Source organism: Lissotriton vulgaris, chromosome 6 (assembly GCF_964263255.1).
Source record: "Lissotriton vulgaris chromosome 6, aLisVul1.2, whole genome shotgun sequence".
NCBI lineage: Eukaryota > Metazoa > Chordata > Amphibia > Caudata > Salamandridae > Lissotriton > Lissotriton vulgaris.
This window is the reverse complement of record NC_141694.1, coordinates 906,274,709-906,298,898: the sequence shown is the minus strand read 5'-3', so window position 1 is coordinate 906,298,898 and position 24,190 is coordinate 906,274,709. Positions and strand designations below refer to the sequence as shown.

Here is a 24,190-nt window from a genome sequence, read left to right as displayed (position 1 = left end):
CTCTCCTCCGCTGATCCCCATAGAGGTAAGTCAAGTGTTGGTGGATCATACTGCTATCCTGTCCGCAGACGTTTTGTCTTTGCTTGCTAAGAGTGCAATCGAGATGGTGCCAGCGGTAGAGAAAGGCACAGGCTGTTTCTTCTATTACTTTCTTATACCCAATATGGACAGGGAATTAAGACTTATCTTAGACCTCAGGTTTCTGAACGATTTCCTAAGGAAGGACAAGTTCACATTGATGATGCTGGCACATGTGCTTTGAATCCTGGACACTGGATGGTGTCATTACATATTTATTAATTTATTTATTTAGAGTTTTATATAGCGCGAACAAGATCCTTTCAGGTGACAGAGCTCTTTCCAAGAGTAACACTGGAAGGTATGGTACAAAAAGGTAGGCAGTATACAAAAACAAAGTGTAAGACATGAGGACAATATTTACATAAGAAAATAGTAAGATGAGAGGCAAGAACACAGTCAATCAAACTGGCATGAGAGGCAAGAACACAGTCAATCAAACTGGCAAGAACACAGTCAATCAAACTGGCATGAGAACGGTATGTAGAAGGCTGGGGAAAGCAGGAAATCAGTGATGAGCACAGGGGTATGTGCATTGGCGTGATACTAAGCAACAACAAACAGGCAGGATTGAGGCACTCATGAGGAGAGGGAGGTATGTCCTCAGTGTGAGAGGAAATGGTTGAACAGTAGACATTTTACTTATTTCCTGAAGGTTGATGGGTTGAATCTTATCTCAGGAAGGAGAGAGTTCCAGATTTTGTGGGCAGCTCCGGAAAAGGATCGGTTGTAGGTTTTCTTGTTGATTTTTTATGGCTTGAGTAGTAAGGAGTTTCTACTTCTGGAGAATCTGTTTGCACCAATTAGGGTCAGTTTTGGGTCAGGTAAGAGAGGGTACTACCACAAAAGCTGACACTTGCTACGTCACCTGCTGGACGTGTCCTGTTCATATTGAACATTTGTATTGTATAATTCATCCTACTTTGCTCCAATCCCTGTTTTTTAACGGCCACAAAAACTGACACTTGCTACATCACCTACTGGATCTAGACACGGAAAAGAGACTTCTTGGTCACTCTGAAAGGGCTTGGTATATGATACGGATATTAAGGATAAGCACCCTCCCTGCCTCTCTAGTCTGCATTGTTCACTCCAGCTCCCTCCTGCCTACTGCACCCAGCATGGATCCTCCTCTTGCTATCAAGATGAACAACCTACTTTATGAATGACCTACAGCACTTTATGGGTCATGCATGTCATTTTCAGATGGATACTAGCCCCATAGGGTAGCCGTTTGAGGGATCGGAAGTCAGGGGTGATATGATTTTTTTATTTTGTTCCAGTGAGGAGCCTAGCGGCTGCTTTCATAGTAGCCTTCAATGGTGCAAGTTTAGATTTTTGAGGGGCCAACAAGGGCAGTGCTACTATAATCTAATTTTGATAACACAAGAGTTTGAACTGCTGTTTTGAGGGCTGCCTAGGGGAAGGAAGGCTATAATTTCCTTAGCGGATGCAGTTGATGGATATCTCCTCTGATGGCGGCACTGATTTCTTTTTTTTGCATGGAGAAGGCATTGTCCTAGATTATATCTAGGGATTTGGCAGAGTCAGTGATGTGCGAGATATTTCAGGGCAGTAAGCTGTGGGAGCTAGTCTTTGATAATAAGGGAAATGGCAAGCGATGAGATCAGTAAGAATTCTGCTTTTAAGGCATTAAGTTTGAGGTAGTTAAGAGTACACCATGTTGTGTTTTTGAGGATATTGATGTCATAGAGGGAGGCGATTTTTATGTAGAGTTGTGTGTCATTTGCATACATGGGGCAGGTTATGTGGGCAAGTTTGAGGATTTCAGTTAGGGGCTTCATGTATAGGTCGAGTGAGCATAGAGCATCCTCAATAACGTGGGCCAGGGCATTTTCAGTCTGTGGCCTGTTCGGAAATCAGATTGATATTTGTTGAGGAGTTGACATTTCTTGATTTGATTGCATAGATGTTAGTGCACACATTTTTCAAAGGGTTTTGCTAAACTTGCTGGTCAGAGTTGTTTTTTGTGTGGCTAAGAGTAACCTGGCCACTTTTGAGGCAGTCGGGTATGGAGCCTTGGGTGTCTGTTGCATTGATTATCCTAGTCCATAAGGGAAGCCAGAGATGAATAAACTCAGTGAGGAGTTTGGAGGAAAGGGCAGTGGCGTAACGAAACTTGAGGGGGCCCCCTGCAAAGGACATGGAGGGGGCCTCCTCCGACCACACTCAGCTCTTAGGCCTGGGTACTGTGCTGAGGGGGCAACGTGGAGCTAGGGGCCCCTCTGCACCGTGGGGGCTGCGGGGGCCTTTGTTACGCCACTGATCTTAGGTAAAGCAGCGTTGGACTTTAAAGTCTAACGCTTTCCCTACTGTTGCACGTACTGGAGTTGGAATAGTAAATTGTACTGTTCCATAGTCCAGAGCCTTCCCTAAGGCAAGTTGTTGTAGAGACTTGTGTGGTAAAGTAATGCACGGTTAAGATGCATTTGTTGTGCCGACCACGTTGTTAAGGAATGCCTTGTTTGGGCATGCATGGTAGTGTTATACAACCAGATGCAAAGAGAGTGAGTCAGTGGAAGAAGAAACATGCCAAACAGTTTGATTAACATAAATGATCTCCCTGTTCTCTCCAAAGGAGGAAGATGTTTTTAACTTGCAAAGTTGGACATGTCATTTACATGACAAACTGGGTCATGTACTTATGTTACTAATAGGTGCCATTACACACATGCAGGATGCGTGACCACTCTCCCTTATGAGTGGAACTCTGAGAGAAGGACATGCTTCACCCAATCGTCACAAAACGTTACCCCCTAGAAGGTACGTGAAGGGGGCCTGTGTTACACCACTGGAGAAGGGGATCGTTTTAGTGGTTGGAGTATTTCAGCAAGGTCAATTTTAAGATGTCATTTTCCTCAAAGGTTTCAAAGCTAGATCAAGCAGTGTTATTTTTAGGTGTTAGTGAATGGTTTCTTGGGCATTCTTCGTAACTGAGAGGGGTAGGGTCCAGGTGGGGTTTGCAAGGTAGATGTTTCTTAGTGTTCTGGATATCGGTTGTGATTGGCATGGTTTTCTGTGCATAGAAGGAGGCACAGGTTTCGCAGTTGGGTAGTGATTTGTTGTCTGAGCATGTGGGGTCGCTTTTTCGGTTTGTTCCTGATATGCCTATTGCCGGTGCTCTGTCTTTGTCATAGGAGTTTGAATTTGGACAGAGAGGGGGTATGTCTCCATGCTTGCTCTGCAAGTCCGAGGTACTGTCATTCCTTGTTAAGGTTACAGTTGTGATTGTTTTAGACAGGATTCTCTTTGGTTGTTTTGAGGTAAGGGAGTCTATGATTTTTTACATGGAATTCAGAAAATCAGTGAGGTCATGAGCGTCATACATGGAGGGGGGTGGGAGCAGGATGTTGTTACTAAGAGCCGGCATAGTGAGTGCATTCATGTTTGGCTTTCACAGGTTGGTCCTCAGTGATAAGTGTCCTTTCTGAGATGTGGAAGAGGAGGCTTTGGTGGTCCATCCAGTAACGAGGTAGGATAGATTCAATTTGTTTGGAGTTCTCTTTAGCTGTGATTAAATCGAAGGTGGCCTCTTTGTCATGGGTTGGGCTGTTGCAGGATTGGATAAGGTTGGTGGTCTCTTTGCTAAGGGTTGGGCTGTTGCAGGCTTGGATAAGGTTGGTGGACTCTTTGCTGTGGGTCGAGCTGTGGCAGGCTTGGATAAGGTTGAGGTCCTGGAGGAAGGATTTGAAATAAGATAGTCACTGAAGTTGTTCCAATGAATGCCGAAGTCGCCTAGAGAAGTCTGGTTGATATGTTCTTCATTATTAAATGAGATAATCTCTACAATATGTTCGATGAGCATGTAGTTATCTCCTGGATGGAGGTATAACTTGTGATGAGAGCAAGTTGAGTTGTCATTGGTGGTGAAATTGATCCTAAGGTGTTCACAGGAAGGCTGTGTCAAAGCTTGTGATTGTTTCATAGATAGTGTGGACCTGTATATACAGACTAGGCCACTCCCTGAACAGCTTAGGCTGACAATGCCATGGCTGGGGATGGCTAGTATGTCAAGAATTGGGGATGAGGATTCATTAAGCCAAGTTTCAGTGAGTATAAGCATGTCAAGATTTAAATTAGATATAAGCTCGACTATATCTGCAACGACAGTTGAGTAATGAGCATTTGGGAAGTTTTTGAGGTATTCGTAGATGTATGAGGGATGAGAACTTGTTTGAGGTTCACTTTATTTATATACCTAGTGCTGGGGTGGGATGTCATAGGAGGGTGATTGATGATAGTCTCAATATTGTTAGTAGGTATAGTGTGGACCGCCGGAGCATGGCTATAAGTGCCTATGAGAGGGAGTATATCTTTGTTCGCTAATTCTCCGACTACCCTATTGAGTTGTGAGGAGTAGTTATGGTGCAATGCACATCGCCAGCAAGGATGTGTGACCCCAGTGTAGGGAGGGTTAGTGGTATTTGGGATTTAGAGGGTTGTTAGTCTGGAGGCAAGTCGTGTGAGAGATCAACTTGTGTTCAAGATTGGAGGTGATATGAGCTAGTTTAAGGATAACAGCCTTAATCTGCTGCAGTTCAGATATTATCGTGTTGAAAGTAGTCAATGGCAAGGGGAAGCACAGTAGTGTAGAGTACTAACCGAGTCAGGGCATTTGAGAGGCCAGAATAGATCGGGTCTGCAGTCAGAGCCTTGGTAAAGGTTGGTTCAGCGAGGGCTGTGTATGTAGTGGTCCTGTTGAGGGGAGTGTAGTTGCAGGGGTCTGTAGGAGGATGGTAAGTAAAGATGTTGGATTGTTGTTGTCGGGGGGAGTGCCAGCATTATCGCTGGAGGATGGGGTGTGTTGGACTGCAGTGATGCCCGAGGGTAAATGGGTGTTCGCCAGGGGAGAGAGGAGGGAAGAGGAGTAAGGGGGTGGGAGTGGTGGGTTGTCAGGAGGAGAGGAGCCAGAGGGGAGTTGTGATAGAGCAGGCGGGGTAGTGGCTATGTCTAGTTTGTTCTTGAGGTAAAAGAAGAGATAGACAGAGAGTTCTAGATTGCAATCTGGAGATTGAATGAGCATGGTGCCATTGTTATAGATGGAGATGATGGCAACTGCAGTGTACAACGTGGAGGGCTCTATAGTAAGTTTATGGCCATTTGGAATTTTCTTGGTGATTGTGTTGAGTGAGGAACCTAGGAGTTTCTTCCATTGAGCACGTCGCTTGGTAGAGAAGATGAAGTCATTCAGTAGGGTACCTTTGTGTAGTAGAACTAATGGTCAATGATAAGAGTTTCTTTATTAAGGTGGAGGATTTTTTGTTTGAGACTTCTCATGGCATTTTTGGTTAAATCGGAGGGTAATTTATTAAGTATGAGTCATTTCCTGCAGGGAAAAATAGGTTGTTCATCTTGCTAGCAAGAGGAGGATCCATGCTTGGTGCAGTAATCAGAAGGGAGCTGGAGATAATTGATGGAGGCCATTTCAAGATGGATGACATTTTGGGAGCAGGAGTGAACAGTGCTGATTAGAGAGGCAGGGAGGGTACTTATCCTTAATATCCGTATCCAATACCAAGCCCTTTCAGAGTGACCTAGAAGTACCTTTTTCGTGTCTAGATCTTGTAGGTGATGTAGCAAGTGTCAGTTTTTGTGGCCGTTCGTAAGCAGGGAGTGAAGCAAAGTGGGATGAAATATACAATACAAATGTTCAATATAGACATAGGTGAGACATTCATCACAAAAGGACACGTCCAGTAGGTGACGTAGCAAGTGTCAGTTTTTGTGGCCGTAAAAAGCGGAAAGGGGGCAAAGTGGGATGAAATATACAGTACAGATGTACAATGTAAACACAGGTGAGACACTCCTCACGACAAGGACAACATCAAAAGCAGGAGTTAATAATCACAAGGTATTGGTCGATTCATGCAGGTCCCGGTCTGACGAAGAGCCACACATCAGAGAGACCGGATGGGCTCATACCTTCGGAGCCAAGTGTCAAAGTCACTAGAGGGGAGGGGTGTCGGGCTCGACTATCCGGAGATCATCTTGCCATGAATATAATATTTTGCCACAAGAGCCAGCATCACTAAGGCTTGCAAGAGGTTAAAAGGCACTCTGTTAATCAAGTAACTTACAATAAAATCTTAGGCCTTGAATTGCAAGTTGACCCCCAGATTAAATATTACAGCGCATTGCAGGGAGATCTCTCAGCCTACATACAACCCATAAGCTCATGAAAATGGCAATCTGACCTCACAATGCAGGACCACTGAATGTAATGCATAGAGTGCATTGGATCTCCAAAACAAGAACTGGCAGACTGACACTCTGCTGCAGTTTTAATTAAAACAAGGCTAAGTAATATCCATAGGTCATATACTACCAGGTAGGAGTAGCATTACTTCAGTTGCCACTGACATTAAGACGTGGGAAGGCCAGCAGACTAATCACCATCTAACTGAAACAATAAGATTCACTTAGGGCAATCCCTGAGCATAGAAGCAACCTAGTCATAATCCTCACTGACCCAATCTAGAGGCAGATCCGGGATCAGGCAACCTCGCACACCCAATCAAGCCAGGATGGATGGTTATCATTTAGAGAAGATAGTGGGTCTTTCCCCAAAGAGCCGATGGGCTCAATCTATCAGTTGAGTGGCAGTGCTGTGAAGTGTTACCTCGGATCTTGGCAGGGAATGGGTACAAATATAACAAGAGCGCAACAAACTTGACAAGAACCTTACTGCTGTACCTCCACAGCAGTCGTTGACTTCTGCACCTCATTGTGAGCGGCCATGGCCAGAAACCGCCGCATCCCGAGAAAACATAACCCTACGGTGGGGGATAGGCTGCACCAACTCGGAGATCAGGCGGAGCATTTCACAGAGAACCAGCAGCATCCAGGAGTCTCAAAAGGAAGAAGGACCTCTGGCCACGCTGATTCTGAGCTGGGAGGGATCAGCGGAGTCATCGGTGGCCCTTGCCAGGGGAATAAGGACCAACAAGTGTTGTGCTCAACCTCTAAACCAAGAGAACAAGGTGCAGCATGGCAGTGCCACAAATCATGTGTTGGTCTGTGCATAACAGCAGACCAGAGCAGACGATGGGACATCAAGGCATCATTACCTTGGCTCAGTGAAAACCATATGATCAGGATCACACCATTTTTTCTCAAGTGGGAAGGGTTGTGCCCACAAATCGGTGGACGTTGGGCACAACTGTTCACCGCCTTCTTGCCCACAACATTCCAGAGTGGACGCTGGGTCAGCATGGCAACACGGTCTAGTCTCTGCAAAATATGAGGAGGCAAGGTGACTTGACCAGAATCACACCATTTTCTCAGTAGTGGGGTTAACTGTGGCCATAATTTTCAGATGACAGGCACAGACTCTGCTCTAGTGGTCGTCTGCACCAGGATTGAGGTCTCCGGTATCGATTGGCGATTCTCTGGACATCAGCCTCCCACTTGGAGAGCAGTGGGTTTGGGGAGTCGAGCAGGCAAGCAATCAAATTGGGAGGTCGGATCCTCAGGAGGAATGGACTCAACAGACCACAGGACAATAGACAGGACTCCAAGACACTCTCAATCATCCTGCTGGGAATCCGACTCGGATACCCCAATGAACTCTGTGCCAAAATCGTGGACAATTAGGTGCTGATTCCAAATCCAGCCCTCTCCCTGGTGTTTGATTGGAATGCAATGGTAAAAAGGTGCAGATGGCAGGCTTAGCAGGGATTTAAACCAAAAAGGTGATCCTGAGCCCAGGAGCCTCTTAAAGGTTTGACCTTGCAGGATGCATACTTCTTGTGCCAGTCCTGGAGTACCACAGGCATTACCTCTGGTTCACAGTCTAGATGTTGCATTATCAATTTACAAAAGTAATGTTGGTGATCACAGCCTGTCTTCATCGGTCAAAGATGCACATATTCCTGTACCTAGATGACTGGATCCTCAAAGCATGCATCTCAGCAGCTAATCTCTGTGCATCGGCAGATGACGGTTTTGTTGCTCTCCATCTTGGGCTATTCCATCAGTTAACTAAAGTCTCACCTTCTGTATGTTTTAGGGACCATCCTGGATGTGTGGAGGTGCAGAAAGAATACCTACCACCACAGAGATTATGGAACTTATAAGCTTTGATCCCGATGTTCCAAACACAGGCCCTTTTTCTGGTGTGGGTGGTTCTGAGGCTTCTTGGTCTTCTGGCCTTGTGCATACAGCTGGTGTTTCATGTTTGTTGGGACATGCATGCTCTTCAGTGTAACCTTCACCTTCACGGGTGGTTCCAGTTTGAAAACATCCAAGCCTAGGACGAGGCAACTCAGAACCTTCATGGATGGATTGCAGATGTCAACCAGATGTTTAGCAGATGCTTTTCTTGCCCCTTCCTGCACTGACAGTCATAACTGATGTGTTGTGCTTGTGCTGGGGAAGCCATCTGAAGATCAGAAGCCTCTAGTCTGATTGAGTAGCAGCATCCCATAGTCCTCAGGGCTTTACTCCCTTCTATCAGCGATATATCTGTCCAGGTTCTGATGTACATTGCAACCATCATATGGTACATCAACAAACAGGGCTGTATAGGGCCATGTGCTCTGTCTGGAAGCTTTCCATTGGGTGGCTGGACCCTCACAAAATATATTTCTTTTTATTAGTCATTTCATTTAGTTTCAACCTTCAATGGTAATCCATAATACAAAAGCATGCCATTCTCCAGGTAAAGTACTTAGTAGCATATGCACATAGAGACAGTATACATATATATGCCATGGTACCACCTGGCATTGCATTTTTACTTTTCATGGTCAGGCACAGTGAGCCCAGGACCTGGGCTGCGGGCAGTGCATCGGCAGCCCAGTGTCTTATAATGTTTATGCGGGGCGTCGCACACCCTACTAGAGGTGCAAGTGTCCTCAGAAACTGAATCCCTCCCATAGGCCACATATTTTTTAGTACTTTTGAGAGCAGGTAGATTGTTTCCTTGGCAGGCGTGCAGCAAGCCCATCTTGTGCGACCAATAGTCTTAGAAGATTTCCACTGCCCCACAACTCAATAATGTCTCTGTTTGCCACCATTAAAGCAAGGTTGCAGAATAGTAAAGCAGGTTTTGAAAGGGTTTTACCATTCCAGATCCCCAAGGTAGACAACAATGGATTGTGCTTTAGGGACTCGTTCAGGGCACTGAATATCTGCTGTTGAACTCCAGCCCAGAACCCCTGGCTCTTGAGTCAACTCCAGAGAGTGTGCATCTGGGAACCTGACATTTAGCATTCCTGTAAACAGGTAGCAGTGGCTATTCTCCCCATTTTACATGGGCATGTTCTAGTAAAGTAGATTCTCTGGAGTATTTTTAGTTGCATGAGTCCGAAGCCCGCCGCCTCTCTGGGGTACCATTAGGCCATCTCCCACTCTCCATCCTCCAGGGCTCCAAGGTCAGCTTCCTGTTTATATTTGAGGTTCGCCAAGGAGTCCGGAGTGTTGGTGATCAGTATCCTGTATATTTGGGATATTGCATGTTTATGTAGTGGGGTTATTAGTTATGTGTCCTCCAGGAGAGAGTTGTCTGCAGCTGAGTTTAAGAGCAGTCTATACCCACTCAGCGCAAGTATAAGCTGTAGGTAGCAAAATCACTGAGCTTTAGCAAGCTCATATTGTTGATGGAGTTCATCAAATAGGAGTAGTTCTTCAGGACTCCATGTGTCCCCAAGTTTCAATAGCCCAGAAATTCCCATTTCTTAAACCTGTCCATTGTCATCAGGTTTGGCTGCAAAGTGGAATCCTACAGTGGTGTTTCCAGTGTGATGTTTTTCCCCCACCCTAGTTCCTTAGTTGCCTCCCCCCATACTTTGATAAGGGCAGCAGTTGGGGGTCAGTGTCTTATGAGGGGAGTGGCACCATAAAGATCCCTGGGATAGCCCTGGGTGACATTGCTCCCCTGTCTGCTCTCACTGAGGGTTCTTGATGTTCTTCAATGCCCAGACGTTAACAATCATTAGGTAATAGTAGGGTTGTAGGTTTAGTAGGGCTATGCCCCGTCGTATATAGCGATCTCGTCAGTTTTTCTGAGATTCTATTCTGGGGGGGCCTCCATCCCATAATGGAAATCTTGTGATGCTATCAATCCTTCCCCAGAAGAAGGAGCTTGGTATCTCATAAGGTTTCGTTTGTATAATGTAGCAGAACCGGGGCAGGGAAATCATTTTAAACAGGGCCACCTAACCAATGAAGGAAAGCGGAAGTTTCCTTTTATGTTCTATGTATGTCTTATAGTTCTCTGATATCCTTCCCAGGTACCTACTGAGTGATGCACACCCCAAGCATATGGATCCCCTCCGTATTCCACTGTAGGGTATCTCACAGGATTTATTTGACAGTCAGTTACCTGACTGGTAACCCCAAGACAAGGACAGATGATTTCATTAGGCATCATTTTGCATATCACCAGTTGTGCCTCCATCTGGAGGTGGTATATGGCATTTTTGTCAAATAAGTCATGCCCATGGTAAATCTGTTTGTTCTTTCAGGGATGCTTTCTGCTTTTGGTGGTACTCCGGCCTCCTTACGTATAACCTCCACTACAACTTATCTCACAGGTCCTGAAAATGGTCAAGATGGACAGAGCACAGCTCATCCTAATAGCCCTGAATTGGACCTGGGGAGTCTGATACTTCAAACTACTGAATCTGAGAATATTCCCTCAACTTTGACTCCTGCTTTGGTAGGACCTGCTGTACCAATGGCAGTTCAAAGTACTGCGCCTGAAACTTCACAATTTACACCTCCGTGGCTGGAGGTTGAGCAGGAAGTGGTTGTGATTTTTCCATCTGAAGTTATCTTACAGGATTTATTTGACAGTCCGTTACCTGACTGGTAACCCCAAGAGAAGGACAGATTTATTTATTTATAAAGTTTTATATAGCGCAAACTTGACCCTAGAGGGTATCAGAGCGCTTTACATTTAGGATCATTGTGTTACAAGTTACATCAAATACAAAAGCATAGTAAGGAACAGTACACATAAACAATGTTACAGTAATTCGAAGGAGGGAGGGGAGGAAGGAGTAATAGCGGGGAGACGAGGACGAACAATGCCCAATGTCTGGCTGGGTCGGTGACGGTCAAGGGGGAAAACCAGGGCCAGACTCCTCATTAGCTGTCAAGCAGCTCCACTGGTCATCGGCCATGTTGCTCAGGTCTCAGCGTTCAGGAAAAAACATTTTTGGTTTAATTTATTTGGGAAGGTTATATAGAGCTATCCAGACCCTGAGGTATCAGATCGCATAACCAGGGGAATGTTGCATTATAAGATAGATCAAAAGGATTATAAAGCGCTGGCTAGACCCGTAGGTATCAGAGCGCTATAGCAGAGGAAGATTGCATTACAAATTATGTCAGTTAAAATGGCGTAGAAAGGTACAGTAAACAAACAACGAGGTTGAGAGAATTTATAGGAAAAGGAGGTGAGGAAGGAGCCATAACAGGGAGACTAGGAAGAACTGGGTCCAAAGTCTGGAGAGACAATTAGAGAGGGAAAGGGGAGAGGTGAAGTGAGAGGGGAGCGGTGGAGTGAGAGGGGAGAGGACGAGGGGGGAAACGGAAAGGAGATAAGGGGAATGTCAGCCCAAAGACACTGTGGGTAGGTGATGGCCAGGGAGATAATCCAAGGTCACTCTCTATAGCTTTCTAAGACGCTCCAACGGGCATCGGTCAGAAAAACTGAAAGAAAGGAGACCAGGAAAAGGAAGAAACGGCAGAATACACAGAGGGGGGAGGGAGAGACATTTAACAACTCAGGCTTTGGGGTTAGGTAGCCTTTTTGGATACTGCGGTCCCCTCTTCTGCATATTAAAGGTTGTGCCTGCATCTGGAGGTGGTATATGGCATTTTTGTCAAATAAGTCATGCCCATGGTAGATCTGTTTGTTCTTTCAGGGATGCGTTCTGCTTTGGTGGTACTTGGGCCCCCTTACGTATAACCTCCACTACCACTTATCGCACATGTCCTGAAAATGGTCAAGATGGACAGAGCACAGCTCATCCTAATAGCCCTGAATTGGACCTGGAGAGTCTGGTACTCCAAACTACTGAACCTGAGAATATTCCCTCAACTTCGACTCCTTCTTTGGTAGGACCTGCTGTACCAATGGCAGTGCAAAGTACTGCGCCTGAAACTTCACAATTTACACCTCCGTGGCTGGAGGTTGAGCAGGAAGTGGGTGTGATTTTTCCATCGGAAGTTATTGATGTGATCGTAAAAACTAGCCACACTTCCAGTGGATGTGTCCATTTTGACTTGTGGCTGGTATGAGGACGACACATTGATCCTTTTCAGGCTACATTGTTGGATGTACTCCTTTTTTGTTTTATCCTCGGATCAGCAAGGTCTTTCTCTGGGCACTGTTAAGGGTCACGATTCGGCTCCATTGGCCTCTGTGTTCAAAGCAACCACTCACTGTATTGCATGTTTTGAAAATGCTTATTTATATGTTCCTGCCTGCGTCTTTTCCCCATTGCAATGGTGTAGGTGGAGGGAAGATATATGATAAGGATGAAGGCGCTTGTGCAGGGAAAATGTAATCTTGTTTACTTTTGAATTTGAGGGTTCCACACCATTTATTTATTCCAAACATGCTCTTAGGTGGTAAAGGATATGGTGTAGGCTCCCTTCTCACTCCAGTTGCTCATAAGCAGTCTTATTAAGTTTGTAGGAACCCAAGCCCATTGCAAGTGCATTTATTCTGTCTAGGCATGCCATTGCTTGATAAAAGATTTAAATAATAAAAAGTTTAGCATCTAATTCCAGTGCCGCTTTAAATTTGGGATTATGTGTTTGGAAGGTGTATCATTACCACTCGATTAAGCTGCTTGTGTTAGTTGGGAAAGAGTGTAAGTCATATATCTGATAGAGATATCTAGCTGCAGATTCCTTACCTTTGAACTTCCAGGCGTCAGGCTGGATCAGAAAGATTATTCTTAGCAGTACCCCTGCTTGCCGTTAGGTGGCGTCGGTCAACTCAGCAATGTCTGCGTCTTCAATATAACCGCCACTCTGGCCCTCTGACGTTTTATTTCTTTCCACGCTAGCCAGTGTAGATCTGTCAAAGAGCGCTACCCCGTCATTTTTTGGCAGACTTTTTTTTCACTTTTTGTCGTCTTCTTCTGGTGTAAGATGTCTTGTAAGAGAACCTCAGGGTTCAAACCGTGCAGCGCCTGTCACCGCTCCATGGCAATCACATATCCCCCACTTAGTGTGTCTCTGGTGTCTGGAGTGCAACTGCGACAAGAAGTCGTGCTCGTTTGCCAGGCCATGGCGCTGAAGGATTTGAGGGAGTGGTCCCTACAGCTGATTTCGGCCCGGCGTCCGGCACCACGGAGGTCACCTCAATGTTCTCGATCCCTGTCCAGGTCTTGGTCGAGAGGAAGGTCCGATCACTGCTTGGTCCAGTGAATCGAAGTCCTCTTCGTTGAAGTCAGGAAAGAAGCACCACAAAAAACACAAAAAGTTGAAGCATACCTTGACTTCTCCCAGCCCACTCACAACGAGGTGGAGGACCCTCAGTGTTAGAGGCCCGCTACGTGTGGTGGGTGCCTGGGTTGGCTCCTCATCCCCATAGACCAGGAGCAACCACCGCCAAGCTTAAGGAGTTTTATGACACCATGTGCAACATATTTGGGTGGCCTGACCCTGCTGGCGTGCCTTTAGTCCTCCACCTCCACAGCGACCTTCCACGGTGCTGCGTCCACCACTGAGGTCCTCTGTGTCGCCCACCGGCAGCCCCCTTCCCCATCCTCTTTCCCGACGACATGGAGCCGGTTGAGTGTCCTCCGATGCAGAGACCGGCACTGATAGAGCCGATTGCTCCAACTGTTCAACCTGCCCTATTCTGAAGTGTTAGGAATGGATGAGGAGGATTGGCTGGGAGGGGCAGAAGGATCCCTTAAATACTGCAACCACAAGACATGGACTGGTATGATGAACTGGGCGATGCCAGTGGTCTGGACATTTCGACAGATTTTGGCATGATGTCTCCACCTAACCTGGCTATGGAGGAGGGGGCATCATTCACCATGGTGGTGCGTAGGGCTGCGGAGGACTTTGACCTGCAGATGCCTATTGTGGCTGTCAGGTCCTGCAGCCTGGTGTCTCCAGCTCGGAACCCTTGCTGCCATTCAGTGAGGCCTTAACGGACATCCTTCTGGAACCCTGGTCCAAACCCAGCACAGGGGCTCCTGTGAATAGGACGATGGCCCGCCGCCATTGCGCTGCACTGGGCGACCCAGTTTTACCCACTCCACCCCACCAAGCTTGGTGGTTCAAGCTTCCACTTCCGATGGTGCTTTCCCTTCCGTACCTCCGGACATGGAGTCCAAGAGACTGGAAATCTTTGGAAAGCAAGCTTTTTCTTCCAGCAGTCTGGCATAGCGGTCGGTAAACACTGCATGTCTTTTGGCCCAGTATTCCCATTCAATATGGGACACAGTTGTGCAGGTGCTGCCCAGGGTCTCGTAAGAGGACCGGATCCTACTCTCCCAAGCCATTTCAGACGGGAGAGATGCAGCCAAGGTCGCCATCCGATGTAGCTTGGTCATGACAGAACTGCTGGACAGAGCGATTTCCACTACGGTGGCCATACGTCACCATGCCTAGCTGAGGACATCTCGTTTTTTGGGGGATGTCCAAGCTAATCTCATGGACATGCCTTTTGATGGCTCCCGTCTCTTCAGGGACAAAGCAGATTGCGCCCTTGAACGTTTCAAGCACTCACGTGCTACGGTCAAGTCCTTGGACCTCACCACAATGTCCCGACCTGTATCTGCTTTTCGGTCCTTTCATGGCTACGGAAGGGCCTACCTACTGCATTAACCCTATTCCAGCCAGAGGGCCCCACAAGTTCAGCAGCCCCTGCTAGGCCGTAGACATGGTTCACCCCTACCCCTATAGGTTTGGTGGGCAGAAGTCGAGCCAAGCACGATCCCCTCCTGCACTGCAAAACCTTCCTAGTCCGATTCCCCCAGGATTGTTCATGACTAGTCGGTGGTAGAATGCACCATCATCTTCACCACTGGCGAAATATCACCTCAGGTGAGTTTTGCAAATAATCCGAAAGGGCTACTCCATACCCTTCAATTCTACCCCTCCATCTATGCCTCCAGTGTACGATCGGCTGATGGGGGATCACCTTGCTCTGCTCCGCGAGGAAGTCAATACTCTCTTGGCCAAGGGAGCTTTAGAGAGGGTTCCTGGGCCAGAAATAGGCTGTGGTGGTTGTTCCAGCTTTTTTCTGGTCCCAAATAAGGATGGACGCCTTCGTCCTACCCTCGACCTCAGAGCCCTCAACTACTTCCTCAAAAAGAAGACGTTCAAGGTGCTAGCTCAGGTACTGTCTTCTCTGGACCAGTGAGACTGGATGGTGGCGCAGGACTTGCAGGATACCTATTTTCATATCCCAGTCCGGCCTGCCCATCTTGGCTACCTGTGGTTTACAGTGGGCCACGAGAACTTTCAGTATACAGTGCTCCCATTCGGCCACACCAGGGCCCCTCGGGTGTTCACAAAGATGATGGTGGTGGTCGCAGCTTATATGCGGAGATTAGGGGCTTTAGTCTTCCCCTATCTTGACGACTGGTTGTTGAAGGCAGCTTGTCCCAAGCAGTCGTCTCCCACCTCCAGACTACGGCGAACCTCCTGCATTCGCTGGTGTTCACTATCAACGTGCCAAAGTCACACCTGACTCCCTCTTAGACAATGCCTTTTATTGGGGCGGTTCTGGACACGTGCAGTTTTGGGCCTATCCTCCTGAAAGGCAAGTCCAGGATATTCAGGCTATGATACCGGTGTTTCAGCCTCTATCCAGGGATCTGTTGGGCCTCATGCTCCTGCATCCTGCTAGTAGACCATGCACGGTGGCGCATGTGGGCTTTGCAGTGGGACCTGAAGTTCCAATGGGCACAGCATCAAGGAAAGCTCACCGACCTGGTTAAGATCTCAGTGTGCACTGCGAAAGACCTGCTGTGGTGGCTAACAAAGCGCCATTGGGTCAGCGGCAGACCCATCTCCCTTCCCCATCCAGATCTCAAAATAGTGATAGTGCATCTCCTCTGGGATGGGGACGCCAACTGGGGGAGGTGGAGATCAGAGGACTCTAGTCACCGTTGGAAGCCAGGCTCTATATCAACCAGTTGGAGCTTCGGGCGATCTGATTGGCACTGAAAGCCTTATTACCATCCATAAAGGGAAAGCTAGTTCAGGAGTTCATGGGCAACACTACCGCCATGTGGTACTCCAACATACAAGGAGAAGTGGGGTTGTGGACTCTTTGTCAAGATAACCTGCGCCTCTGGACTGAAACAGGGCATTTCCCTGGTAGTTCAACATCTGGCCAATTCTCTGAAAGTCAGAGCAGATGAACTCCTCTGAAAGTGCCTTGCGGATAACGAGTGGCGTCTCCATCCGGAGATGGCGCAAGGTCAATTTCAGAGGTGGGGAAAGGCTTGGTTAGATCAGTTCGCCTCTGAAGAGAAAGCGTAGTGTCAGCAGTTTTGTGCGTTGGGGTTTTCAAGGCGACTCTCGCTCATTGATGCTTTTTGTTGTGAGTGGAGCTCAGGTCTCCTGTATGCTTTTCCGGCTATACCACTCCTGCCCGAGTTCTCAAGAAGATCAGGAGCTACCGGGCACAAGTTATTCTTCTGGCTCCGTATTGGGCACAGAGTTTTGTATCCCGAGCTTCTGGATATGAGCATTGATCCTCTGATCAGCCTGCCCCTTTGAGAGGATCTTCTGTCGCAGCAGCAGTGGAGGATCCTTCACCTGAACCTGTCCACTGTTCGACTCTTTGGGTGGAGATTGAGCTGTGACAGTTGACCGCTTTTGATCTTCCTCCGAAGTCTGCAAGGTTATTCTGGCCACCACGTGCCCCTCAACGAAATTGATATACGCCTGCCTATGGAATACATTTTGTAACTATTGTACAGAATGGTCTATTTACCCTTTAGCTGCCTCTATGGCAAATATCCTCCTGTTTTTGCTTTCCCTGGCCCAGCAAGGCTTTCGGCATTTCTCCAGCTGGCAGATCGCCTTCACTTTATAAGTCCCCTTTGGTGCAGAGATTTTTGAAGGGGTTAACCCAGTTGTTTCCCCCTTCTCCTTTTGTATGCCACAATGGGACCTTAATTTGGTCCTTCCGTTCTTGATGTGCACTCCTGTTGTCTATGGTAGCTCACTATTAAAACAGCTTTTTTGGTGGCAATTACCTCTGCCAGGAGGGTGAGCGAACTACAGGCACTGTCATCACAGCCTCCTTACATGACATTTTTCCCAGACAAAGTGGTACTGAGAACTAGGGCAACCTTTTTTGTGCCCAAGGTTGTAACTCCCTTTCATCTGTCCACTTTCTATGCACCTCCACATCCTTCCAAAGAAGAAGAGCGTCTCCACTGTCTGGACTCAAAAAGAGCGTTATTGTTTTACCTTGATCGCACAAAAGAATTCTGGGTGGATGACCAACTCTTTATAGGATATGTGGGAGCAGAGAAGGGGCTTGCAGTCCAAAAGAGGACCATATCACGCTGGGTTATCCTCTGCATCAAACTATGTAATAGTAGAGGAAAGAGAGATGACCCCACTAATTCCAGGAAATAGGGTACTCGAGACAATTTAAGCCTAAGGGGAAATCCCTGGAAACAAACTATATAAATTCTCACATCACTCTCTCATTCTTGCATCCCGGACTCTTATTTAGTCAACTTCTATTCCCAATATATTCAGACAAAAATGTAGCGCTTACAATGTTTTTTTTTTTTTTTTACTTTTTATTCATTTTCATGTAAATCGTACAATTTACAAATTCAAAACATAAACATGCAGTACAGCATCTCACATTGTTTTTGGACACATTTGTAGTTTTCCCCAGGTTCAAAACCAGCGATCTTACAGCAGCTGAGACCCCCCGGCCCTTTCTACAATATTGTGTCTTTAGACCTCCTCTGACTCCAAATCACTGTCCTCTGGGTCTGACAATGGACCATAAAGCTCACATCTATATGTATTCCATGCCCCCCACATTGTATTCCACTTTTTTGGCAACCTCTAGAACTATATATCGCTCTCTCTGCAATCATGGCTGCATCCACATCTTTGCTCCATGCCACTAAGGTTGGCATCTCCATCCCCCCCACCTTTGTGCTATATTCCTTTTGGCAATCATCATGCCCAGCGTAACCCAGCTTTGTCCGGTGCGCGTGAGATCGTTTGGTTCCCATATATTGAATAAACAGCGCTTAGGCGCCGGCAGCAGCGAGACCACCTCTACCTGTGAGATGGTCCGCAGCACTTTAACCCAATATTCTGCTATTTTGGGACAATCCCATATGGTGTGGTAAAAGGTACCTTCCTCTCCGCAACCCCTCAGGCAGTAGGGATGCTCCACCCTCCCTATCTTGTTTAGAGTGTGCCTAGTGTAGTAGGAGCTGTGTAATATGCGCAGTTGCACCAACTTGAGTCTTGAGGGTATACCCACCTCCCTTGGGGACGCTAATGCTTCCTGCCATTCTGTGTCATTCATTTTGCCAAGGTCATGTGCCAATTTATCTCTTAGGGGTCCCACTGGGTCAGGCAAGTTATTTACAAGTTCGCAATAGGTGAGAGAAGTCGCCTTCTTCAGCATGTAGTCTGTTAACAATCTGTCCTCTAAGGGGGACGCTTCTGGGACCTCTGAGCCTGCGGGCATACTGTCATCAGGGCATGTCGTATTTGTGTATATCTAAAACGTTCCGAGGGGGCCATTCCTATGTTTTTCTTAACTGCTCGAAGGGAATCACCTCCCCTTTCTTCAACATGTCACCAACAGTCGATATCCCGATAGTGTCCCAGTGACTTACAATGTTTTTATTGGTATAAAAAGTTCTTTATCTTGGCATTTAAAATTTCGGAAATATTCCCGAAAAAGTATACATAAAAAGTTTTTAGTTTAAAAGTTTTCAAATACAGATAACACACTTCATTTCATATCAACAAGAAAAAATTATTATACTGCATATACATTCCAACAAGAGAACATGACATAAAATCATAAACTACTAAAGTTACCTCTTCTCGCTAAGTAAATCTAATGCTTTTGTTAAACCTTAATTTGATCCAATAGCCCTTTATTTTTATGTGGGACACTCAATACAGGAATTCCCATGTATCTACAGGTTCCCAGTCTTTTTTTGGATTCTTTATTTGGCATAGGCGTCAACGCGTTTCGGTGGTTTAAACCATTAGATGTGGGGCCACCTTCTTCAGGACACTATTCCGTAAGGGGTTACTTCTTTCAATTGATTTGATTATTTCTTTAAGAGAACTAATGATGTCTTATAAAGCATGGATTTCCACATGGATCTTGTGGTGAGGATGATATTCCCAAAGTGCGTTTTACATATCTTTTATAAGAGAGTAGTGCCGGTATAATTTCTTCTTTTAACAGGAGTGGCTGCTCATACCATCCTACAATTTATTTTTCCCATCCCCGTATATCTCATATTTTGATGCGTGATACGTATTATCCAGGTTGATATTATGGAGCAGAAGGTCAAACTGATATCTTGAGGGCTTTATTCTACCCTATTCTTTGCCCCGATGGTATTGGTCGTTTGTAAATTCTTTAAATTTACGACTGCCTCACTCCCATGAGGAGCGGAGTGATGCGTAGACATCTTAGTAGGTAAATCCTTTAACAGTTTCTGATCAATTATGTGAGGGGCTTAACAGTAAAAAAGGTGATTTATCAATGGAGTTTTGTCCATTGCCCGAAAGGAAATGATCTTTCTGAAATATGTATGTCTGTTTGACATGTGTTTTTTTAGTTAAAGTTGAGTGTTACTCCTGTCTTAAGTATGAACTAAATCTGAATACCGAGGCCTGACCCACAACACATTTTCTGTGATTAGTTTTTTCTTACTCTGTGGTTAGTTGTGACTTCCTCATTAATTTCTAGGAATAACACATGATTACCCACTATAAAAAAGGTCTCAAGAATCACAAACGTTTTTTCATGTGTCAGCAGTGGCTATTCTCCTTGCGAGGCTCACCTACGTTTGGAGTAAGAAACTACTACTCTCAGAAAATGCTGAGTAAATCAGGCTTGGAGATTCAGATGTAATTCACATCCAATACAGGTAGAAAACACAACTACTAATAGGAAATGCTATCCGCATTGAGCCCAATATTTGCTAATATTCATGCTTGGCTTATACTTAATTATTCCGGTTTTGAGTAGGAACAGCTAGATATTAGTTGAATAGGACATTATCTAGACATTCTATCCAATTATTTACAAATTTACATTGCCATAGCCTCCCCTCTAGTGCTTTGATGATGTTGGCACTAGTCACTCCAGAAAATTCCATTGACCCCTCCGACATAGCCCATTTTATTTTATGGCACTCTAGACACAAGCTAAAAGGTGTGCCATCACTTGTAAGGCGGTCTTGGAGTGGATATTAGTGAGAGGGGAAAAAGTGGTCTCCTCATGCTCCACTAGCTTGTCCAAGCTTCACTGTTGTGGTTCTTAACTTGTGGAAGATTAAGCATGATGTTTGTTGAGTTAGAGCTTAATGCCACACTTATAAATGATCTTACATGGTATACCTTCTGACTTACAGAATCATCAACTGAATGATGATACCGTCCTAAATGTCATCAAGTTGCAAGACCCTGATCAGTTTCATATGCCTGAACTGTGTGCAGAGGAACTGGCAGTACTCCTTGGCATTTGGTAAGTTCCCTTGAGACGGCTCATTGTTTCTAGAAAAGTGCTCTTTTTGAAATGCATTGTTATTTTGTAATGGAGAAATGAAAAGTGCTGTTGATATTATTTTGTGTAATTGCACTGTTCTTTAGTACATATTATGAGAGTAATGTGGCAACATATGCATATTTGTCAAGCCTCCATCTTAGTTCTAGACTTATTCTTTTTGACTTCCAGCGGTGTTGGGTGGATACAAAAAATGTTTCACCTTTTTAAATCATTCTGTACCCAACTAAAAATAGCAAAACCGTAGACAGTAACCCATGTTAGTCTAAAAATCAACTATTTTATTTTAAATTGTTGGCTATTATGAATATGTATCATTGGGTCATGACCAAAGGATGGTCTCTTGAATGGGCATGTTCCAACTACAATGGCTAATATGAATCATTTAATTGCCAGATGGTTGCCAGATGATTGCCATACATACGTATGTGGGTTTGTAAATTGCATAGGGCTGGTTAACAGTGCCTGTTTAACAGGGGACTTTGTGAATGTTTCACAAACGTTGCATTGGTTTTTCATATAACCGTAAGCAGATGTATTGTAAAATGGGAGGTGGAAATCCAGCAGCAGGGCAAGTTTCTCACTGAAAAAAAGTGCTGGCGATAATCAGTGAAATGGAAATTTGGTTTTCTAGCCAGAGTTCTTAAAAACATTAAAATGGCAAGAAAGATTCAGACAGTCGAAAGAAAAAATAATGCTGGTAATTTATCGAAATAACTCTTCAGTGTCCGTAAAGAATTTACCAAACCTGCTGTATGCACCTCTACTCTTCCAACATCTCAGGGACTCTGTTATGATCTCGCAGCTCATTTTGAACATGAAATCAGTAACATATACTAATCCTTTCCAAAAAATGCACAACCGTTTAGGCAATCTTTATCTAAATCATAACCCATATTCCATTCTACATCTCTTGAAACTTTTAATCCTGTTACTCCTGAGCAAGTGCTGGTCCTGCTCAACAGGATTAAATCTGGATCACCAGAGGATCCTGCTCCTCCCCCTCATATTCTGGCTAATCTGGTCCCAGGACTTCTTGCTCCAATCACAGACTTGTCACCTCTCTCTAAATTTGAAAGCTCTTTCAACTAAATGGAAAGCTGCAAGGGTCAGACCGATTCTCAAAAAATCTATGGCTGACCCTATATATCTGGTCAGTTACAGACCTATATCATTGCTTCCCTTTCTTCGTAAGGTCACAGAGACCCTAGTCAATCAACAGCTAGTCTCTTTTTCAGAAACGCATTACCTATTAGACACCTCACAGTCAGGCTTCTATGCATCCTATAGCACGGAGACCGTCTTGGTGGAGGCCACTGACACAATCAGGCTTGCCTTAGACCAGAGGAACTCAACCATGCTGGTTGTCCTGGATCTATCCGTAGCTTTCAATACCATCTCTCATGTAACCCAAATCCCGAGATTGGTGTCAGAGGCAGAGCACTGGGTTGGCTAGATAACGTTCTGTCTGCACTGACACATACAGTACCGTTGGATCCCTACAACCCTAGAAACATGGCCTTAAATATAGGGGTTCTGCAGGAATCCATCTTAAGTCCCACCTTTCTCAATGTTTATGTGGCCCTCCTGGTTAAGGTTATCAGGTAATGTGGCTTTGATGTAATTTCATATGCAGATGACACCCAACTTATTACCATGAGGCCAGACCCTGAATCCACTAAACACAAATTTAGGGACTACATGATAAAGACTGCCTCCTGGATGACTGCTAATGTCCTTCAACTGAACTCCAGTAAAATGGAAATTTAGCTTTTTAGAACGGCTCATGCAGTCCGGTCTAGCGCCTCGTGACCGTCCAAATTGGGACCTACTCCAACTCCTAAAACAATGGTTAAAAATGTAGGTGTTCTTTTTGATGATAACCTTTCCATGAAAGAACATGTCAATTCAATCTCTGGCACATGTTTTGGGCTGATGCGCATGCTGAGGAAAGCCTTCAAATGAATCCCCCTGCAGACCAGGAAAACTCGGATCCAGGCACTGATAGTGAGTCGCTTGGGCTCCGGGAACACCCTACTGGTTGCAATGAACGGAGGTCTCTTCTCCAAACTTCAGGCTGTTCAGAACACAGCTGCCTGCTTGGTCTGCAACATTCACCCTCCATTTGAGGCTATATTACATTCCCTTCATTGGCTTCCCATAAAAAAGTGTGCTCTTTTTAAACATTTCTGTTTGTTTTTTAAATCCCTGCATGCAAGTGGCCCATGTTACCTGAAAAACAAGTTGCATCCATACATCCTGGCTCGCCATCTCCGATCCAGCAAGCTCATTCTGTTACATCCTAGGCGTACTCGTACGGCCAGACATGGGGGCCGCTCTCTGCCTTTCCTGGCCCCTAAACACTGGAAACAGCTAACCCTGCAGCTACGCTCTTCCTCAGACTTAATTTCATTTAGGAAATCCTTTAAAAACATTGCTGTTTAATCTTTATAGTTATCATGAATCTGCAACCTGTGGGGATGATTTGTGCGCTTAATAAATCCTTATAACATAACATAGAGATAGAAGTATAAGGTGGGTCTTTTCCACAGGGGGGGAGTAGAATGTGTAGGAACTCACCAATGCTATTGAAGGATGCAGGGCTGGCAAAGTAGATTCTGCCTTAATGACTTGATTCATCAATATTTATTTTGGTTGGATCAGGGGAATTTAGGCTCAAGTACCTCATTGACACCCCATAATAGAACTTGTATCAACTTGTGCTTTTGATATGAAGATAGCCCAGTAGACAAATAGAGACACCTGTTTAATGCTCACCCTTTTCCAAATGCAAAACTGCCAATGGATACTTCTAACCACAGATTGCTCATCTTTTAAATATCCTCTGGCCCCAGACTGGCTCTGGAATTCTTCATAGCAATTTCTCTCATGTGCCGGCACACTAAAGAATACAAAGAAAATTATGGATGGAATGCTTGAATTAATCTTAGCCACTGTACTCTCGCTACATCCCAGTCCATCCTTATTTGGCACAAAATGCCACCTATGTTTGGTCCCAACCATATGCATATCAGTCTTGACCCTGCTCCAGCCAGAACAGTCCAACCCTAACTGGCCGATCAGATCCTTCTAGAACCAGAACACAAGCAACTGGGACCAGTTTCGTCCTAGTTAGATTTCATCCAGTGTTGGCTGGTGACATTTGAAAGTGGTGGGGGCAAAAAAGTTAGGGTTGACTTTGAGTAGTGAGCAGCCACTACATTTTGCTTTACTTTTACCTTGTCATAAATTTGAAAACTATGATTGGTGCCCCTTCACATCCATTTGCACAAAATCACAAATCCAACTCAAATACATGAACACTGCCCTGTGCACTCTGCGGAGGGGCCGATGATT

The 24,190-nt window shown here is 45.4% G+C and overlaps 1 protein-coding gene across 1 annotated transcript in view; it reads left to right on the top strand.

Moving 5' to 3' along the window:
- Window positions 1-24,190, top strand: part of TTC27 (tetratricopeptide repeat domain 27) — a 1,875,723-nt gene that overhangs the window by 857,317 nt on the left and 994,216 nt on the right. Inside the window, exon 8 of the mRNA XM_086926895.1 lies at window positions 20,682-20,794. Coding sequence (XP_086783021.1) covers window positions 20,682-20,794 — 113 coding nt within the window. The remainder of the gene's footprint in view (window positions 1-20,681; window positions 20,795-24,190) is intronic.